The sequence below is a fragment of the Hipposideros armiger genome, unplaced genomic scaffold (genome assembly GCF_001890085.2).
Source record: "Hipposideros armiger isolate ML-2016 unplaced genomic scaffold, ASM189008v1 scaffold_87, whole genome shotgun sequence".
In the NCBI taxonomy this organism is placed as follows: domain Eukaryota; kingdom Metazoa; phylum Chordata; class Mammalia; order Chiroptera; family Hipposideridae; genus Hipposideros; species Hipposideros armiger.
In genome coordinates, this window is record NW_017731437.1 from 2,713,276 (window position 1) to 2,732,458 (window position 19,183).

Below are 19,183 nucleotides of genomic sequence, written 5' to 3' on the forward strand. Positions count from 1 at the left end.
GTGTGTGTGTGTACATGTGTGTGCACATGGTGTTATAGCTGGAGGCAGGGGCTGTGGCAGTGTTTAGGTGTGAGCACTCACCTGCACAGTGCAAGGAGGGGGTGGTCTATATAAAACCACCCTCTACTCCTGGGCCTGTCCCTGCCCCGGTGTCACCCAAATCCTGCCTAGATCCTGGCAGCCTGTCTCAGATGCACACTGACCTGGGCCTGGGTCTGTTTGACCCTCCTCTTCCATGTACCACCCAGCCGGGGGCCAGCCCTAACCTGCCTCTGTCCCCACCCCACAATAGGTAGAGCTGGAGGAGGGGCATCGCTTCCTGCTGGTGCAACAGCAGACCCGGTCCCAGAGAGCCTGCCACCTGCTCACCTGCCTGCGGGTCAACATCCTCATTGGCCTCCTGGTGGTCGGGGGCATCAGCGCCATCTTCTGGGCCACCAAGTTCTCGCAGGACAACAAGGAGGTGCCAGGCAACTGACATGCGTTCATTTAATCCTGGCCAGAACTGTGGGCGGAGACAGGATGGTCCCACTTTGCAGAATCTGAAGTTCAGAGAGGTGAAAGCAATTTGCCCAAGGTCATGGCCAGGTCAGACTGGCTCTACCTGTGAATATCCCCTGACCGCCATGCTGCCATAGCCTGTGGGCTTCCAGATGGAGGGCCTGCCCCAGAGTTACACTTTAGGGTGTGTAGAGGAGCGGGGAGCTGCTGGGAGCTTCCCAGCCCATGGGCACCTTCCTCCTCTTTCCTCTGCAGAAGCCCCTGTTTGTGCTACTCCAGTACCTGCCCTCTGGGGTCATCTCTCTGGTCAACTTTCTGGGGCCTCTGATGTTTGTTTTCCTGGTCCAGCTGGAGAACTACCCTCCCAACACTGAGGTCAACCTCACCCTTGTGTGGTGAGTGACAGATGGGACCCCTTAAGGAGGGAGGGCTCAGAGGCACGTGTAGAGCTGTGTTCTGCTGCTTGTCTTGGTTGTCTCTTGACACCAGGGGTGTCAAGCAAGGGAAGGCAGGCGGGCACTTCCAGAACACACTGTCTCAGGGACCCAGGTCCCCTCCATCTAAAGCAAGCCAGCAGTCTGGACCAAGTGCCAGCCATTCAGAGGGGCCAGCGACTGTTTGGACAAAGGGGTTGGAACCAGCTTCACATACTTAGGAAAACCAGGAACATGGGCACACACAGTTCCCACATGCCCAAGAGCTTACACCCTTTACCTTGACAATCCTCACATGACCTGTGAAGTCAGAACCCTCCTCATCCCCCTTGGACATTCAAGGAAACTGAGGTTTGCAGGGACCAAGTGCCTCTGCCAACGTCAAGCTCACCATGTCTCCTGCGTGGAGGCTCAAATGCAAGCCCTCCTCTACCCCCATGCTCTGCTTTTTCTCCCCTCTCCAGGAGAGGGTCCTGTCTTGGACCCATAGCCCCTCTTTAGACCACTGACCTAAGCTCCGGCCCAGCTTTTCTCTGTCTGCCATCCCACCCACCCGCCTCCCAGCCTCCCTCAACAGACGAACCACTGTTAATAGTCTACCGTGGGGAGGACGCTGTGCCGTATTTCCCAAACTGATTTAAAAACAGAACCCTTCTCTTCTCCCATGAATCATCTGGAGACCAAGATCCTGGGGAACACTCTTTAGGGGGAACATTGTCACTGATGGAGCAGGTTGGAAGGAGGCTAGGCTCTGGATTCAGAGGGGGCTGGGCCTGGGAGACACGTGTTCAACGCAGGTGTCAGCCACACCTGTGTCCTGGATCCAGCGTGCGGCCCCGCCCCTGACGCTGTCCCCGCCCCCAGGTGCGTGGTGCTCAAGCTGGCCAGCCTGGGAATGTTCTCCATCTCCCTGGGCCAGACCGTGCTGTGCATCGGCAGAAACAAGACCAGCTGTGAGTCCTACGGCTACAACGCCTGCGACTACCAGGTAGCTGGTGGCTCATCGGGGCCTGTGCCTCCCATGCATCTCCCCAAAGCCCCACACTTTGACCTCCCTGCCCCTGTGGTCTTTCTTGTCCCTCTCCAGGTCTCCCCTTTGTGAGAGGCTGTAGGCAGAGCTGCCCACACCTCAGCTCACCTCCAGGGGGCGCCATTCGCATCACGCTGTGCTGAGTGGCAGCTCTGGCTGTGGGGTTTCCCTGCTCCAATCTTATCCTCAAGGCCCGGGTTTTATTTTATTTTATTTTAAGATTTTTATTGGGGAATTGGGGGAAGGGGAACAGACAAGTTGCTGTCCTTTTTTTGTTCTTCAGTCTAGTTGTGGAGGACTTTGCTTCACTGGCCCAAGTTGGCACCATCATTGCGCTCTTCCCGGCGCTCTTCCCGGGCAAGGCAGATCAGTCGCCAGCTTCTGGACGGCTGCTCACTGCGGCTGCTGGCCGCTCCCGCTGGCTGCTGACTACACACGGTAGCCCATGGCAATCCACTGCAGCAGGGGCTGCAGCCTACGCCGTCGCCGGTGACTCAGGGCTGCGTTGTTCAGCATCTTAGCTGTAGAGGGCAGTGTCGCTGGCCCTCATATGTGGGGTCCGAACCGGGGTCCTCTGGCGTCCCAAGCCAGCTCAATGCTCTACTCGACTGGCCCGTTTTTTGTTTGTTTGTTTGTTTTTAGCTGAGCCATCCTGCCACTTTTTGCAGCTCAGCGGCAGTTCAGCTCGGGCCGGGTATCGAACTGCTGTTGCTCAGAGCTCAAACTCTTGAGCGAGCTCTTAACCAACTGAGCCACTCGGCCGGCCCGAAGGGCCGGGTTTTAACTTAGCAATCATATCAGACTCCAGGCAAGGCTCCTATACCACAGAGACCCCTCCCCATGGGCGGGTGAAGGGCAGCTCGGCACCGTGAGTGGTGACGGGTCCCCTCTGCACCAGTGCTGGGAGAACTCAGTGGGGGAGGAGCTGTACAAGCTGAGCATCTTCAATTTCCTGCTCACCGTGGCCTTCGCCTACCTCGTCAGCCTGCCTAGGAGGTGAGCCACCTGGGGACAGCATGGGGGTGACCTGGGCATGTCTGGGGATGGCCAGTGGCCACAGCCAACGATGAGCAGTTCTACACACGTGTATCCGTGTGAGTGTGGGTTGGGCCATGGCCATGACCAACGTGATCCACACGTTCTTCCTTGGTGGTGGTACCTGGACACTTCCTGTCCCCAGGCTGCTGGTGGAACGATTGTCAGGCCGGTTCTGGACCTGGTTGGACCGGGAGGAGTTCTTGGTGCCCAAGAACGTGCTGGACATTGTCGCGGGGCAGACGGTCACCTGGATGGGCCTCTTCTACTGCCCCCTGCTGCCCCTGCTCAACAGTGTCTTCATCTTCTTCACCTTCTACATCAAAAAGGTGGGGGCTCACCGGCTGGGATGGAGCAGGGGTGCACCTGGGCAGGCGGGTGCCTTGAATGGGGCTCACGTCCCACTCCTGCCACCTCCCCTACTCAGCGTCACTTCCCTGGGCCTCCTGACTCCTTGGTGTGTGCAGATGGCCTAGCAGCCCCCAACTCTTGTTGCTTGCTCCCCAGTACACCCTCCTGAGGAACTCCAAGGCGTCCCCTCGCCGATTCCGCGCTTCCAGCTCCACCTTCTTCTTCCAGCTGGTGCTCATCCTGGGCCTGCTTCTGGCTACCGTGCCTCTGGGCTACGTGGTCAGCAGGTGAGGGGAGAAGAGAGGCTGGAGGCTGGCGGGCAGGCAGCTCCTCACTGGGGCACTGACGCCAGCCCACACTGGCCCTCTCTCCACAGCATCCACTCCTCCTGGGACTGTGGCCTCTTCGCCAACTACTCTGCCCCCTGGCAGGTGGTCCCGGAGCTGGTGGCCCTGCGGCTGCCGCCCTCTGGCCAGCGTGCCGTCTACTACCTGGGCTCCCACGCCTTCCGCTTTCCCCTCCTCATCCTGCTCAGGTTCCTCTCAGGACAACAGGGGCCGAGGGAGGGAGAGTGTGTGTGTGGGGGTCCTTCCTTCCATGGACACCCCCAGCCAGTCTCATGGGATCTGGGAGCCAGACAAGGAGAGCCCAGGGAAGCAGGGGGTACAAAGCATGAGCTACAAGGCAAGTAGTCTGGGGGTTCTTCCTGTGCCTCTGGGCAGCCCCCTCCGGCCTCACCTGGAAAGCCAGCACCTTACCTAACGACCGGAAACATACGCTGAGAGCCTGCAGCGGTTCTTCTTGTTGCCATTTAGGGAACAGGGGCTGAGCACCAGTGGGAGGGGGAGAGAGGTGTCTGCCAAGGCAAGGCAGAGAAAAGACCCCAGGAGGCGTTTTTAAGAGACTTGAGTGAGGAGGAAGTAGGGACGTGACTGACCTTCGATCCCCATCTATCCAAAGCCTTGTCCTGACCGTGTGCATCTCGCAGTCCCAGGCCAACGCAAGGGCCATCCAGGGCCTCCGGAAGCAGCTAAAATGGGTGAGTGTCATCCGGGCTGGGAGGGGCAGCCAACTGAGGGTGAGACCCTGCCCAGGAGTGTGGTGCCAGGATGGGGGTAGAAGCTGGGAAGGGGGAGGGAGAGAATGGGCTCTAGGCATGGCCTCAGGCCGGGAGCCATACACAGGAATATGGCCTTAGGCTTGGGAACAAAGGTTTAAGAGACTGAGTATGGCTTTAGGCTAAGTTTGGGGCTAGGACCCTCCCTGATGGGGCGTTCTTGGATGTGGACGGGCTCTTATGGGGCGTGGCCTCGCTGGGGGAGGGATCAAATAAAGGTTGGCCTCGGACTAGGGACGGAAACTGGAGGGGGCGTGGTCTCTAAATTACCTGGGGGAACCGAGATGGGGCGTGGCCTCGTGCGGGGGCTGGACCGGGGCGGGGCCTCGGGCGGGGGGCGGGCTGGGAGGCTGCTTCTCCCCGCCTGCTCGTGGGAAGAGGCGCGGCTGTTAACCAGCCGCTCGCTCCGCTGCAGCAAGTCCAGGAGAAGTGGCACCTGGTGGAGGACCTGTCGCGGCTGCTGCCGGAGCCGGGCCTCGGCGACTCCCTGGGGCCCGAGTCCCCTCACAGTCGATCTTCGCGCCCTCGATCCTTCTGCCCCGGATTCCCGTGCCCGGGATCCCCGGGCCCCAGGGCCCCCAGGCCGGGACCCCTCCTCGCGGATGCCGCCTGTAGATTCCGCTTCCCCAGCAGCACTGATCAGTAGTGCCGACCCCCGCCTCCGCCCAGAGCCTCTCCAGGGTCAGACCTGCAGCCCCCGTGCCCCACACTCCTGCCCCCTGGTGACCACCAACCCCTCTCGGTGGGCTCCTCAAAACGGGGCTCACACACCCAAGGGCAGAGGAAGAAAATATGGGGACTTGTGTTTGTATTTTGATCTCATTACTTTTTTGTCGAACGTTTTATAATGTGCATAATACAGTAGTAGTACAGTAACCCATGAATACAATTTGTAAAGATACATCCATTGGAAGTGCTCCGAAATTGTTAACTGTGGGACGTGCCATCACAAAATTTGGAGACCTCCAACCTGTGGGAAGGGACGACCTGGCCGCTGTTAGAGCAAACCTGCACTGGGGGTTTGCGGTGTTCAACTGCACGTGCCCTACAGAACCTTCCGTCACGCCTTCTAAACATGTGAGGAGATGGAGACCCACAGAAGTACCGCCTGCAAGGGGCAGAGCCAGAATCTGACCCCTGGGCACTGGGATCCAGAGACACACCGCAGCAGTGTGGGGCTTAGCGGTGATCCCCACCCTGACCCCAGGGACTTACAGCGCTTATGTGAACCTGCGTAACAGAAGTTCTGACGTTGTCCTCTCCCTAGCAGGATCCCTCACCACCCAGAATTCTAACCCAGCAACCCCACATCAAAACAGGGGGCGTCCTCAGGCTGCCACCCCCCACAATGCCTTCTGTAGAGTCTGTTCTGCCCTCTCTGTGTCCCCCAGTTGAGCCGACCTTGAGGAATGCTGGAGGTAAAGATGTCCCACCAGGGCCTGGAAGTGGCGGAGCGGGGGTGCCTCCCAAGGCTGGGTCCGAGATTCCTGCGCCTTGTTGGAGCCTCCGGCCCCAGGTTGCGGTGACTCAATCTAGGGACCTCAGCCGTGGAGAACACCTGAGAAGCTGTCAGAAGTGGCCCCATGCCAGCGACTCCAATGCGATTGATCCAGGTGCTGCCAGCAGCCAGGCCTCGGGACTTTCTGAAACTCCCAGGTGACTTTCCCACAGCCGGGATTGAGAACTGGTCTAAATAACCATCAGGAGTGAAGGCAGGGGAAACCCCAGGACGTGTTTAAAAGCCACCCTATTTCCACCAGGGGCCCAGGATTCCAGGCCATGACACAGAGCCTGGGCAGCTCTGAGCTGGTGCCCTCAGGCCAGCAGCTTCGTATGGTCATTAAAGTGCTTCTTGTCGCTGTCATCTCACTCACCCAGCATCACAAGACCCATCCGCCTGTCATCACGTGCCAGGCCCTGTTCTGGGGCTGGCGATGAGCTCTGTCTAGGGAGGGTGACTGGCTTGGCCCACAGGAAAGTGACTGTTAATTAGCAACTTAAGACCAAAGTGTGCTCCCTGAACCAGCCCCATCAGCATCAGCTGGGAACTTGTTAGAAATGCAAATTCTCAGGCCTCACCTGGCCTCCCAAATCAGAAACTCTAAGGGTGGGGCCCCCTGGGTGAGCCCTTGGGATGGTGCTGATGGGGACTTCAGTGAGAGAACCACTGCACAGAACCATCAAGGTCCTTTTCTTAGCACCTTCATGTCCCTCCAGTGAACATGTACTGAGAACTGGCCAAGTGCAAGGCCAGGCTCCCTAGGCGATGTGAGGGACAGGACAAGCTTGGAGGCCTTGGGCAAACCAGCAAACTTGGGGCCTCAGTGTGCTCAGCCACTGAGCAGTGGGGATGACGCCACCGTCCCCTGAGTGGTTGTGAGGATTTAATCAGCAATTACTTACAAAGTGCCCCAATGGGTGCCTTGCCCTTCCTAGGAGTGTGGTCAAGGTCCTATTCCAATTTTGTCATTGGCCTCAAGAGACAAGTGGTCAAGATGAGAAGTGGGCCTGAGATCCCCTATGATCACAACCGTCCAGCAAGACAACCTGGGTTGGGGGAGCCTCAGAGGATGAGCCATCCTCCCAGCAGGAGGTTTCACAGAGCAAGGTGACTAGAAGGGAGGCTTCAAACGGGAGATGAAAGCAGAGGGAACAGCCTGAGCAACGGATGTGGACATCTTCTATCTACCCAGCAGGCCCGGGGCCCACAGTGCAGCAGTGCTGGCTGAGTGTAGCCCTGGTCTGGCTCTAAGGCCTAGGCACCCCCTAATTCCCTGCAGGATGTCGGGGAGTCTGCTGTTCTGGGCCCAGCCCTGGTTGCTGAGGCCCTGGGGCTCTGTGGCTTCCAGGTTATCTCCCCGCTGCAGACACCTCCCAAGGAGCACCCTGGTGACACACCAGGGTGGAGGGGTCCCCCACCGAGGGAGCCTTTTTGACCCTGGGCAGAGGGCCCCACACCAGCAGAGGCATGAGGCTCCTAATGTTGATCTGCTTGGCCATGCTGGGTGAGCCCCACTGGAGGCTTCCCGGAAGGCGGCTGCTGTGCTCAGGGAGTGGGGGTGCTGGGAGGCACAGGACAGGTGGGACCGGAAGGCATGGACACCTCCAGAAGCACAGGACAGAGTGGGAAAGATTTGGGCTTGAGTCTCAGAACAGCCCCTTACAGCATATTGTGGCCCAGTTACTGCTCCTCCATTCTGGGCCCACCGTTTACTCATCTGCAAAATGGGTTCATGATACTAAATGTGGAATGAAGGTGCTTGTTGAGTCCTGGGCCTCCTGTCTGGCGTTGGTAGAAGGCTCTCTGGCCTCCCCTCCACCCTGAGCTCTCTCCTTACCACTCTGCCCTCTCTTATAGCCACCAGAAGCTTCTCTGTGGAGCAGGAGGTAGGTGAGTAGCCCAGCAGGTGGGAGGGAGAAAGGCCCCTCACTCATGGTGGGTGCCTTGGCTGAGGGGCGTTTGCTGCTGGTGAGGGAGTATCTGCTGGTGGGCAGTTGATCAATTCTAAAGCCTCCATTCCTGCAGGGCCCTGGGGGGCGGGGAGAAGAGAGGAGACTGGCAGGGGGCACCTCCAGGGGACATGGGGGAACAACAGGGGACATGAGGGAGCAAAAGTGCTTGACTTCCTGTTGGGGTATGTGTGTGTGTGTGTGTGTGTGTGTGTGTGTGTGTTGGGGGGTGCTGGGGAAGGGGGCAGGAGGGCGTGTCCCTGGGCAGGTGTACCCGAATCTCTCTACCCCAGATCTGGAGCAGAATCCCCTCTGGGAGCCCCACAGCTCCGCCAGGTGGGTGTGACCCCAGAGAGGGTTGGGGGCATTCTGGTGCAGCGCCTGGTCCAGGAGGGTGGCGTTGAGCGAATGGGGGATTCCAGGCTCCCTCCGAAGTCCAGCCAGGGGAGGCCGCCTCACTCTCAGGGGCAGCAGGAGAGAGCCCGGGCCTGCTTTCCGTGCATCGCGGGACGGTGCAGAGCGAGGGAGGAGCCGCCCCTGGTCTGGACTCTGCTCAGCTTTGCCTCTCTCCACTGTTCTGCTCCCCTCCCTCTCCTGTCCCCTCCCCTGCCCCCATTTGTAGCCCTGTGACTCATAAAGTCAAGGTGATGGGTCACCCCCTCCTCTCCACTGCTCTCCCCCGTCCGGTCCCAATGGGTACCTTCCTTGGTCGCAGGGTGGAAGAGAAGGCTTCCTCCTCGGTTCCACTGAAGGGCGGGTCTCACTTGCATGCGGCACAGGCTGAACTATCATTTCCTCATTTGCTTTAAAAACAAGCACATTGTGGTGTTTCCGCTAAAAAAAAACAACAAAAAAACCCGACAGCTGAGTGGCTGTGCAGACCTCTGGGTCTCCGGGAAGAACCTGGGCAGGGCTCATCCCCTCGCTCTCGGGCCCCTGACTTTGCTCAGACACTTGCCAAGCAAGTCCTGCTAACTCAACTCCTAAGAGACAGACTGGTAAAAACCATTTCTCCATTCATTTTCATTCAACATGGCTGAACCTATTTGGTGCAGGCTCTGCTCTAGGTCCCAGGATGGATACACAAAGTGCAGAGAGAAAACAAAGACCCCTGTTCCCGTGTAGCTTACATTCCAGTGCGGCTGGGGGGACAGGTGATAATAAAATGGAGCATGCTCTGTAGTGTGCTAGGATGTGATCTGCCCTAGAGAAAAGGACGCTGGGAGGAGGGAAAGGAACATGGGTGGGGATGGGGCGCGAGGGCAGCATTTACTGAGAAGTTGTCACTCAGAAGAGGACACCCAAGCGAAGACATGTACAGCAGGACGTGCCTGGACAAGGGCCTGCATGGCCGGAGCACAGGAAGCAGGAAAGGGGAGAGTCGGGGGAGGTAAGGAGGGTGGGAGAGGGTTGGGTAGGGAGGGCTTATGGACATAGCTGTGGGACGGTCTGCACAGAAGACAGGATCTGATATAACCATCATGGGGTCCTTTCGGCTGCTGTGTTGAGAAGCGTCACATGGGGGTCAAGGGTCATTAGGCTGTTCCCCAGAATCAAAGGAGAGACGTGATAAGGCAGAGATTGGTCGAGATATAGTCTGAGGGTCAGGCCAGCTGCACTTGCTGACGGATGGAGTGGGACGGGAAAGACAGAGTAACGGAAGATGACCCCAGGGTTCCGGGCTGATCTCCTGGAAGGATTAGCTGAAGTGCAGCCTTCCAATGGCGTCTCACACAGCTGAACCGGCTTCAGTGGGAGCAAGAAGTTGGGCGAAAGATACTGAATGTTAAGGAATTGAAGAGCCAAGATATTGGAAACATTATCTGTGTATTTTGAAATCCCCAAGAATCATGGCAGCTGTAGTAATGAGAGTACAGTCATGCACCACTTAATGACAGGGACACGTTCTGAGAAATGCTTCATTAAGGCGATTTCGTCGTGCAAACATCACAGAGGCACTTTCACACCTGGATGGTGTCGCCTACTGCACACCTAGGCTACGTGGCACAGCCTATTGCTCCTGGGCTACAGGCCTGTACAGCACGTTACTGTACAAAACAACACGAGATTAAATCAAACACAAGAGAAAACGATGCAATCAAGAGACACGGTAAATATGAAATGTTTATATAAATATTTGTAAATGTAAATAGAAATAGAAAGAGTACACTCTAAAATAAAGATAAAAAGGGGCCGGCCGAGTGGCGCAATCGCTTGGGATGCCAGAGGGCCCGGGTTCGGATCCCACATATGAGGGCCAGTGACACTGCCCTCCACAGCTAAGATGCTGAACAACAGCTCAACCTGGAGCTGGGCTGCCTGAGTCACCGGTGACGGTGTAGGCTGCAGCCCCTGTGGCAGTGGGTTGCCATGGGCTACCGTGTGTAGCCAGCAGCTACCGTGTGTAGCCAGCAGCTACTGTGTGTAGCCAGCAGCCAGCGTGAGCGGCCAGCAGCCGCAGTGAGCGGCCGTCCAGAAGCCGGTGACTGATCTGCCTTGCCAGAGAAGAGCGCAATGATGGTGCCAACTTGGGCCAGTGAAGCAACATCCTCCACAACTAGATTGAAGAACAAAACGACAGCAACTTGTCTGTTCCCCTTTCCCCAATTCCCCAGCACTGTTCCCATCCCCCCAATTCCCCAATAAAAATCTTTAAAAATATATATATATATAAAGATAAAAAGTATACTATAGTAAAAACATAAACTGGTAACAGTAGATTATTATCAAGCATTACACACTGCATAATCGTATGTGCTGCACTTTTATACGACTGCCCGTGCAGTGTGTTCACACCAGTGTCGCAGCAAACATGTGAGGAATGCACTGCGCTATGACATCACGACAGCTATGACATCACTAGACAATAGGAATCGTTCAGCTCCATTATAATCTCATGTGACCACTGCCGTATATGCGGTCTGTTGTTGACTGAAACGTCCTCCTGTGGCACGTGACTGGAGCAGAAACCAGGGGCAAGAATCTTCAATAAAAAATGGGCATCTCTAGGTAATTGTAAGCCAGAGGGGTGGGAGGAATATGTCTGACGATGTGAGGTTCAAGGCTGGTGTTTAGGGAGGAAGGAGGAAGAATGGTCCAGAAATATCAAAAGGATGTGCACGCCCATGGTTCCAGCCCACTTCCAGGAAGGCTGTGGGGTCCAGACCACCTGAGACATCCCCTGGTGTAGCCAGTGCCCTGCAGAGGGGGCTGGTTTCCACTGGGTGTGGTAGATGAGAAAGTGTGGAGGCTTCACGGGGCTTGGGGGCCGAGGAAGCCTACATTCCAGACAGCACAATTGGAGGGTGTCAGGATTGCACAGGTTGGGAGGTGGAACATAAGAGGGGACATGCAGAGCCCTAAAAGGGGTGGGGCAGAAGGATGAGGGTGACTGTGAGCCAGGGGGTTCCTGTGGGGCTGCTGTGAGCATACGACTGGGTTCCTGTTCAGAGGGGGCAGCATCTGGTGGAAGGACAGGTCTAAACTAGTGCACTCCCTGGAGAGAGCGCAAAGGAACCTTGATGGATTGGCCCCCATTTACTCCTAAAACCCGTTTGGTATTGCTGAGTGAGGTTCTAGACCATTTCACAAGAATCACTTTGGAGGGGGGCTGTTTTAGCGTCCTGTGGCTGCCATAACAAAGTGCCATAAACGGGGGTGTTAAGAACAACAGAAATTTATTCTCTCCCTGTTCTGGAGGCCAGAAGTCCAAAATCAAGGTGTCAGCAGGGCTGGTTTCCTCAGGAGGTCCCGAGGGAGAAACTGTCCCATGCTTCTGTTCTGGCTTTGTGGGTACTGACCATCCTTGGCATTGGGTGGCTAGTGACAGCACGCTCCCACCGCTTCCTCCATCTATCTTCACATGGTGTGCGTGTGACTGTCTCTATCGCTTCTCCTTTTGTTAGGGCCCACCCTAACCCAGTATGGATTATTGGGGTACATCTGCAAAGACCTTATTTCCACATAAGGTACTATTCACAGGACTGGGGGGTTAGGGCTTGAACATATCTTTTTGGAGGACACAATTCAACCCTCGACAGGTGGGTTGTTCATTCAAAATCAGATCCCTGGGTCCCACCTGGATGTAATGAATTGGATTTCTAGGGTAGGGACTCGAATATCCAAGCTTCCAGGTATCACAGAGACAAGTGTGGCGAGAGGGGCAATGTCTCTCTGTCACTGTCCTGGGTCTGGGCATAAGCCGTAAGGGGCCCCCTTCTTGTTTTAGTGACAGGAGGCTCTGCACAGCCACCCACTCAGCCCAGCCTCCATCTGGCTCAGCTCCCAGTCCCAAGGGTGGCCTTATTGTCACTTCATCAAATTTTGAGAGTGCCATTTCATCATTCAAATGTTCTGATGTGCTTGATGAGTTTTAAATTAAATGATAGACTGCTTGTTATTGGTGGGCTAGATGCGTACACTAAATAATCAAAAGAAAAAAAGCCACACAAGTCTTATTAGAATAAAACGTGAATGCCCTGCTGCATAGTGTATGAAAAAATTGGCTCCTGTCTGTGAACTTATGTAAATCAGAATTCTATTAATGGCTATTGGAATGGAAATGAAGGTGGGCCAGCTTTTTTGTTCCACTCTTATAAGTCAAGGTCATTTCCTTCCGTGAAGGGAGCAAAAAGCGAAGTGTCATCACGCTTCTGCCCTGGACCCCCATTCCCCCTGTGAGGGATTCTGGCCCCAAGAGCAGCCACGGGCAGTGAGTTGGCCCTTGGGTGCCAGACAGGGCTGCACTGATGAAATGATTAGGAGCAGTTTGCAAAATGGTGCAAAAAGAGAGCAGCTTCAACTCTCCATACAGCCTTATTTCAAATCAAGGATTTTGCATGAAAGCCTGTTTGGAAAAAAAAAAAAAGTATTTAAAAAATCAGGGTTCTTATGAAGTTTAGAAAGAGGCCCAGATGAGGTCGTATTTGTGGGTGGCTGTGCAGCCCTGAGCAGGGGAAGAAATCCTGATTTCTAGGAGGCTGGGGCAGGTTGCCTAGGCCAGAATTTCTCAACCTCAACACTCGCCACACGGGGACGGGTAATTCTGCTTCGAGGGCGTCCTGTGCACTGCAGGAGGCAAAATTGCCGCTGGTTGAGAGCCACTGGTCTAGAAAGAAATATGTTTAGTAACCAGAAATAGGATTCCTAGGAAATGTCTCTGAACACCATTGCATGCTATTCTAGTTTGTTCCTCTGCTCAGCGAGCAGTTAGTTCTCTGATCACTGTGGTTTCCAGAACCAACGTGCCCAGCAGGACACAGGCGATGATGCTTCTCGAGGTCTAGGATAGGTTAAGTTTCATAGACGCTTCCCTCCACCCCGCCCCCACACTGCCCCTACACACTAGTCTTGAAAATGCACCATTAATAATACACCCCTCTCTCCCAAACCCCCACTCAGAAGGCAGCTCTGTTTAGTCCTGCTGGCTGTCATGGAGAATTCATGATGGGCAGCCCCGAGGCTGGATACACTGACCTTAGAGATGTTTTCTGTGTCAGATTTGACTCCAGGATCTGCCTACAGAATAGAAAGTTACTTCCCAGCAGAGAGGTGGTCTAGCTGAGTGAACCCCTGCTGGGAGTGGCTGGAGGGCAGGTGTTGACCCTGGGTCTGGGAGGAGAGACCTCTGGGTGCTGTGAGCGTGCGGTGTCCTTCAGGGTCTGCCCGATTCTTCTGAGGCCCTGCTTTCCCCGAATCTGCTTCTTCCTCTCCGGTTTCGCCCATCCCATCCAAGCCTGGGATCCCTCCGCCAGAACGCCGCTGGCGGGTCTAGGTGATGCCCTCTGCCCTCTGCCCCCTGCCTCCTAACTGTCTCTTTAAACCAGGTGTTGACCTCTCTGGGCGCTGGGGCCCGGCCACCGGCCCTGCATCCCAGGTCCCCTGGTGCGTCTGCCATGAGGAGGCCTCTGATACATGAGTGGACAGGCATTGGAGTCCTCCAGGCCACTGCCAGGTGCAGGCCTGCACGCAGTGCCAGTTCATCACGTGCCTGGTCCACTTGGCACCTGACTTGTCTCCATCCCTGTGAGGAAATCCCCAGCTCAGGTGCATCCTCAAGGAATGCCTGAACCTCACGGCGCCTTTAGCACATGAGGACATCCCTGGAACGAGAACGCAGGCCACACTGCAGGGCGTCACTGGACAGCACCTGCCTTTTCATCTGAGTGAGTCACGCAGTCTCCTACCACGGGCTGGGGATACAGTGACCTGCAAGAATGACACTGCCGTCCCCACAGCTACGGCCGACAGCATTGTTGAGTCCAGAAGTTGAACCCAATGTCGGCCCTGCTAACCTGGGTTCCAAACTTCTCTATGCTTCCTACTCACGTCCCAATTCCATTTCATTTTCATAGTAAATACTGAGGGCAGAAAGAGTCTAAACCCAGGAGGCAGACTTTTTTCCAGCAGTTTTTTTCTTTTCTTTAAAAAAAATAAATATCAAGTGAAATTCACGACAAGTTGAACCATGTTAAAGTGAACCTTCAGTGGCATTTGGTGCATTCGCCATGTCTGCCACCAACCCCTGTCTCGTTCTAGAACATTCTATCACCCCAAAAGGAAGCCCCATCCCCATGAGCAGTCACTCCCCATGCCCCTCCCCCAGCCCCCGACAGCCAATCTGCTTTCTTTCTCTGTGGGTTTTCCTATTCTGGATATTTCACATGAAAGGAATCATACAGTATGTTGCCTTTTGCGTCTGTTTCACTGAGCATGGTGTCCCCAAGGTTCGTCCATGTCGTAGCATCTGTCAGCATTTCACTGGTTTTTATGACTAAATACTGTCCCGTTGTATGGAGAGGCCATATTTTATTCATCCGTTCATGCATGGACGGACATGTGAGCTGTTTCCTCCTTTTGGGGATTGTGAACAGTGCCGCTATGAACACGTGTGCACATGTATCTGTTAGAGTCCCTGTTTTCAATTCTTTTGCTACATACCTAGGAGTGGGATTGCAGGGTCATATGATAGTTCGTTGTTTAACTTTTTGAGGAACTGCCAAACCAGCATTTCTTTACGGTGCTTGACAAACGTTAGTTTCCTTCCTCCTCCTCTGACTGTCTCACCCCTAGAAATCACCTCTGAGACCTTCATTGCCTACAAAGTCCTGGAGGTCTTCTCGGGAAGCCGCCATGTTCTCATAACGTGCCACTCACCCCCAAGCGCCCCCGCCCATCACCTACTCTCTCTGGGGCAGCAGGGACATTGAAGTCACCAAAAAGTTGGTGAAGACCCGAGACCCAGCCTCCTTCAGCATCAATGTCACGCTCAAGTCCAGGCCCGACCTGCTCACTTATTTCTGCCAGGCGACCACCCCCGGCAGCATTCATGTGGCCAGCGCCAAGCTGCAGATGTACTTGGAGCTGTGGGCCAGTGAGTGCATGGGGGGGGAACACACGTGGGGTGCAGGGTCTGGAAGATAATCGAAGCTCCTAGGCATGGGGATCATGGGGCCTGGGCTCTGCCTCTAAGGACCACTCTCTGTCCCTTAGGACCTGGTCACAGGCTGAGGTAGATCCTGGCTGGGTCCCCAGGGCACAGACTCCTGGCAGGGGCATCAGGGGGCCAAAGGGAGAGTGAAACAGAGCCTAAGGGCGGAAGTGACCAGGACCCAAGCCCCATTTGCTGAGAACTCTGACCACAAGCTGATAAAGTCGGCACTTTTTGTGCTTAATCTAGTTTAATCTTCAGCACAGCTGAGGGTGGCTTCCAGCCTCTAAAGGAGGAAGCTAAAATTCTTAGAGAATTTTAATCTTAGGTGGCCCAGGCTACCCCCAGGCCACCGCTTGCAAGTGGCAAAGGATGGCTTCAAATCCCACTCCACCTAGCTCCAAAACCTGTGTTCTTCCTATATCTATCCTGATCTTAACTCTGTCCTTCCTGGTGGGAGGCGTCAGGGGTGGGAACCAGGAAGTGTCGCCCAACCTGACCTGTTGTGGGACTGTGACCCCCTGGACCACACCCAGGAGGAGACAGCCTAGGAGAGGTGAGCCCAGTCTGGAACATTACAGGTCGAGGGTTCAAATCTCAGGCTGTGGGTTCTTGGGCAAGTCACTCAACCTCTCTGAGCCTAGGCTGTTTCATCTACAAAACAAAGATATGAGTACCTACCCCAGGAGGGTAGAAATAATTCAATGGAAGCTCTTAGTAGGCGGTAAGTATTCGACTTATGGTGGTGGTTGTTACTTAGCAGCAGTAAGGCCGTTTAGAGCATTAGGCTGACGGCCCTGGGGGATTCTAGAATCTTCTAAGTGACAGTTCTCATCCTGAAGAAGCATGTGTATTCCAGTAAAAGAGTCAAGACTGAAAGAATATAAATAGGATTGCCAGATAAATTTTTCATAGGACATACTCACACTAAAAAAATTATTTATCATTTATCTGAAATTCAAATTTACCTGGGCCTCCTGTATTTTTATTTGCTAAGTCTAGCAACCCAGTATATACTATTGGGTTGTCGAAAAAGTCATGACACATTTTTGCAACGAAAAACATAGAAGAAACATGTCATGACTTTTCCGACAACCCAATATACAAGAATAAAACCAAATGAGAGCTTGTGTGGCACACACTGCAAGCAGGGTAGAAGCTCAGACACTGGGCAGAGAGAATAATCCAGAAGGCTGCCTGGAGGAGGTGGCAATCACAGTTAGGCCTCATTATTTTGTAACAAGGGAGTTTGTTGGGGAGAGAGTGTTAACGCCTCTCAGCCACGCCTGTGCTACCCTGTCCCACCCTGCCAGAGCCCGTGTCCAGGCTGCAAGCGGACTTTACCCTGCTGGACAGAGGGTCAGGCCCCAGGGTAGAGATGTCCTGCCAGGCATCCTCGGGCAGCCCACCCATCACCTACAGCCTGATCAGTAGGGACGGGCACATCTACATGCAGCAGAAACCAAACCATGGGCAGCCTGCCAATTTCTCCTTCCCACTGACCCAGACGTCGAACTGGTTCCAGTGCCAGGCTGAAAATGACATCAGTGTCCAGAGCAGCCCCCTCACGCTGGTGCCCCCAGGTGAGAGGGCCCCTTGGTTTCCAGAGGGGCGGCTGGCACTTCTGGGTATGTGGGTGGGAGATGGAAGAGCTCCACCTGGCCACTGCCAAGAGCAGGGAAGAGCGTCATGAAGGAGCCATGCCTACCCTGGTTCTACCTTAGGGAAGCCCAGCCCAGGTACCACCGCTACCTTCACAGGACAGCTGCCCAAGGGACCCACCTTAATGCTGGCTGGCAGCCTCATCTCCATTGCAGCTATCACCTCTGGGATGCTGGGCTGGACCACGTGGACCAGGTAGGAAATTGGTGCTGGATATGGGGGAGGAGTAAGAACTGTTGGTGGCCTGTGTGGACCAACAGAGGCACTGGCTGGAGAGAAGTGGGTGGTGGGTTTGTAGGGCAGACCTGCCACTAGGGCAGAGAAAGGGCCATATCACTTCTGTGTGACTTGCAGAAGTTTATTAAGGGCCTACTGTGTGCCAAGCGCCTGTGGAGGGCTTGCTGATTTATGGCTTTATGTGACCCTGACTGCTGCTCCAGCCGCCCTGCCCTGCAGTGGAGTCAGCCAGCCTCTGGGTGGGGTACTCTCCTGTGTTCCTTTTGGGTCTGGGGAGGGATATTGGGATAGGGCACGATGCCTCTGGGGACCAGGGTGGATCAGGGACTTCTGCCCTCCATGGGAACCACATAGATCAGTGCTTCCCAGCAGATGACAGGAGGCAAGGGCCAGACCTCCTAGGGTCCCCTCTCAAAGGCCATCACTTCACTGACTTGTAAAGTGACCAGGGCCTTCGTCCAACACCAGGCACTGCAGGCCTCTCGGTGCTCCACCTGTCCAGCCTGTGGCGGCAGTCACCTCTGCCCTGTCAACTTCTCACCTCCCTCAGTTCCTAAGACACTGCTGTCTCCTAGTTCAGCCTCTTCAGTGGGCATTGTCCAGGAGTCTGGCCTTGGCACGCTCCTTGTCTCACCTCAGTGTCCCTTCCTCCGAAGTCTCTGCCCTTTCCAGAGGCCAGACTCTTGGGCAAGTCAGTGTCACTTCTCTGAGCCTCAGTTTTCCCTTCTGAGTATAGAGACCTGGCTCCCACTCGCCATGTGACCAGGGGCCAGCGCTTGCCCTCTTGGTGACTCAGTGTCCCCCTTCATTTAGTGGGGTGACTAAGTTCCATGCTCCTCCTCCTGCTCCAAGCACTGATGCACTTGGCACCATAAATTCCTGGAGGCCTTGGTGGGGGAGGGGGTGGCTGGGAGGGGCACTTGCCTAACCTGGAGTCTCACCTCTGTCATCAAGGTTGTGACCAGAAGATGCAAGCTCAATAGAATCACCCCTCCCCACCTCCCCCCTGAGGGAGAGCCCCTGTCCTTGCCCCCTACAGGGGGACCCACCATGTGAATGAAGAACAAGCATGCCAACCTGGATTCCTGGAGCCCCGGTGTCCTGTGACCTCAGGATGGGGTGGGGGCTATAGAGGGATGGGGAGGTCCATAGGACGATGGAGTGGGCTCCATGCGGGCCCTGTCCTCGCCCCTCAGCTGCTTGTCACCATCCATGTGGGTCTGGGAAGAAGATGGGGATAGACTGTGAAAAGGCCCAGCTGCACCCCCATCCAGGGCCTCCCCCCACATCTGCTCCCTGCTTCCCTGGAGTGACACCCCATTTCCTGATGGCACCTCCTCTGGCTCCACCCACTGACCTCTGATGTTTCAGCTCACCTGGGAGCACTCGGCCCCACCTGGCCAGCACCTCCTCATTAACATTACGTGCAGTAGCAAAGGGTGTCTGGAATTCCTCCCTCCTCAGCCTATGGCCCCTGGAGAAGGCATTCCCCCCACCCCCCAGCTTTCCCTGTTCCGATGCTCTGAACCATTTTGGTTTAGAACTGGATTAAACTCTGCCCGCTGCTTGTCACCCTGGAACTTCGTTTCTGTCTGCACACCGTCTTGGAGCCTGGAAATCTGAACTCAAATTGCCCTTCACAACCCTTGGAGCCGGATCCAGCCCAGGAAGAATTGGGGGTGGTCTCAACCCCACCCGGGGTTAGCTCAGGAGAGGAGGAAGGGATGATAAGCCAGGCGGCCCGGAGGGGATCCAGGCTGTGGCCGGGGGTTCTGAGTGGAATGGGGAGGCGAGGAGTGGGGGTGCATTGAGCCCGGGTCCTGAGCAGGTGACGCCCCGGCGGGAGTCTGGCGGGGCTTCCTGGTGAAGGAGGCGGGAGCGCAGGGGCAAAGGGTGGGTGGGGCCGAGATCCGAGCTCTCCCTGAGTCCCTCTCTCC

General features: G+C 55.5%; 2 protein-coding genes across 11 annotated transcripts in view; both read left to right on the plus strand.

The window, feature by feature from the left end:
• TMC8 (transmembrane channel like 8) overlaps positions 1 to 9,974 on the plus strand; it is a 16,869-nt gene extending 6,895 nt beyond the window's left edge. For 4 of the 10 annotated variants that reach the window (XM_019644443.1, XM_019644445.1, XM_019644442.1 and 1 more), the window contains 9 exons: positions 293 to 463; positions 757 to 896; positions 1,800 to 1,926; positions 2,864 to 2,961; positions 3,146 to 3,329; positions 3,508 to 3,638; positions 3,728 to 3,886; positions 4,312 to 4,390; positions 4,884 to 7,688. In XM_019644443.1, the coding sequence (XP_019499988.1) occupies positions 293 to 463; positions 757 to 896; positions 1,800 to 1,926; positions 2,864 to 2,961; positions 3,146 to 3,329; positions 3,508 to 3,638; positions 3,728 to 3,886; positions 4,312 to 4,390; positions 4,884 to 5,114 (1,320 nt within the window). In that variant the 3' untranslated portion in view covers positions 5,115 to 7,688. Of the gene's footprint in view, positions 1 to 292; positions 464 to 756; positions 897 to 1,799; positions 1,927 to 2,863; positions 2,962 to 3,145; positions 3,330 to 3,507; positions 3,639 to 3,727; positions 3,887 to 4,311; positions 4,391 to 4,883; positions 7,689 to 7,826 lie in introns of those variants that run through there. The other 6 variants (XR_002124288.1, XR_002124289.1, XR_002124290.1 and 3 more) reach the window with 6 other exon arrangements.
• Positions 9,975 to 12,473: 2,499 nt separating this feature from the next.
• CUNH17orf99 (chromosome unknown C17orf99 homolog) lies at positions 12,474 to 18,537 on the plus strand. The gene is given in 7 exon segments (XM_019644242.1): positions 12,474 to 12,485; positions 13,744 to 13,801; positions 14,990 to 15,072; positions 15,074 to 15,290; positions 16,661 to 16,930; positions 17,072 to 17,204; positions 18,286 to 18,537. Coding segments are annotated over 7 exon segments (975 nt in total). The 3' UTR covers positions 18,488 to 18,537.
• Positions 18,538 to 19,183: the final 646 nt, after the last annotated feature.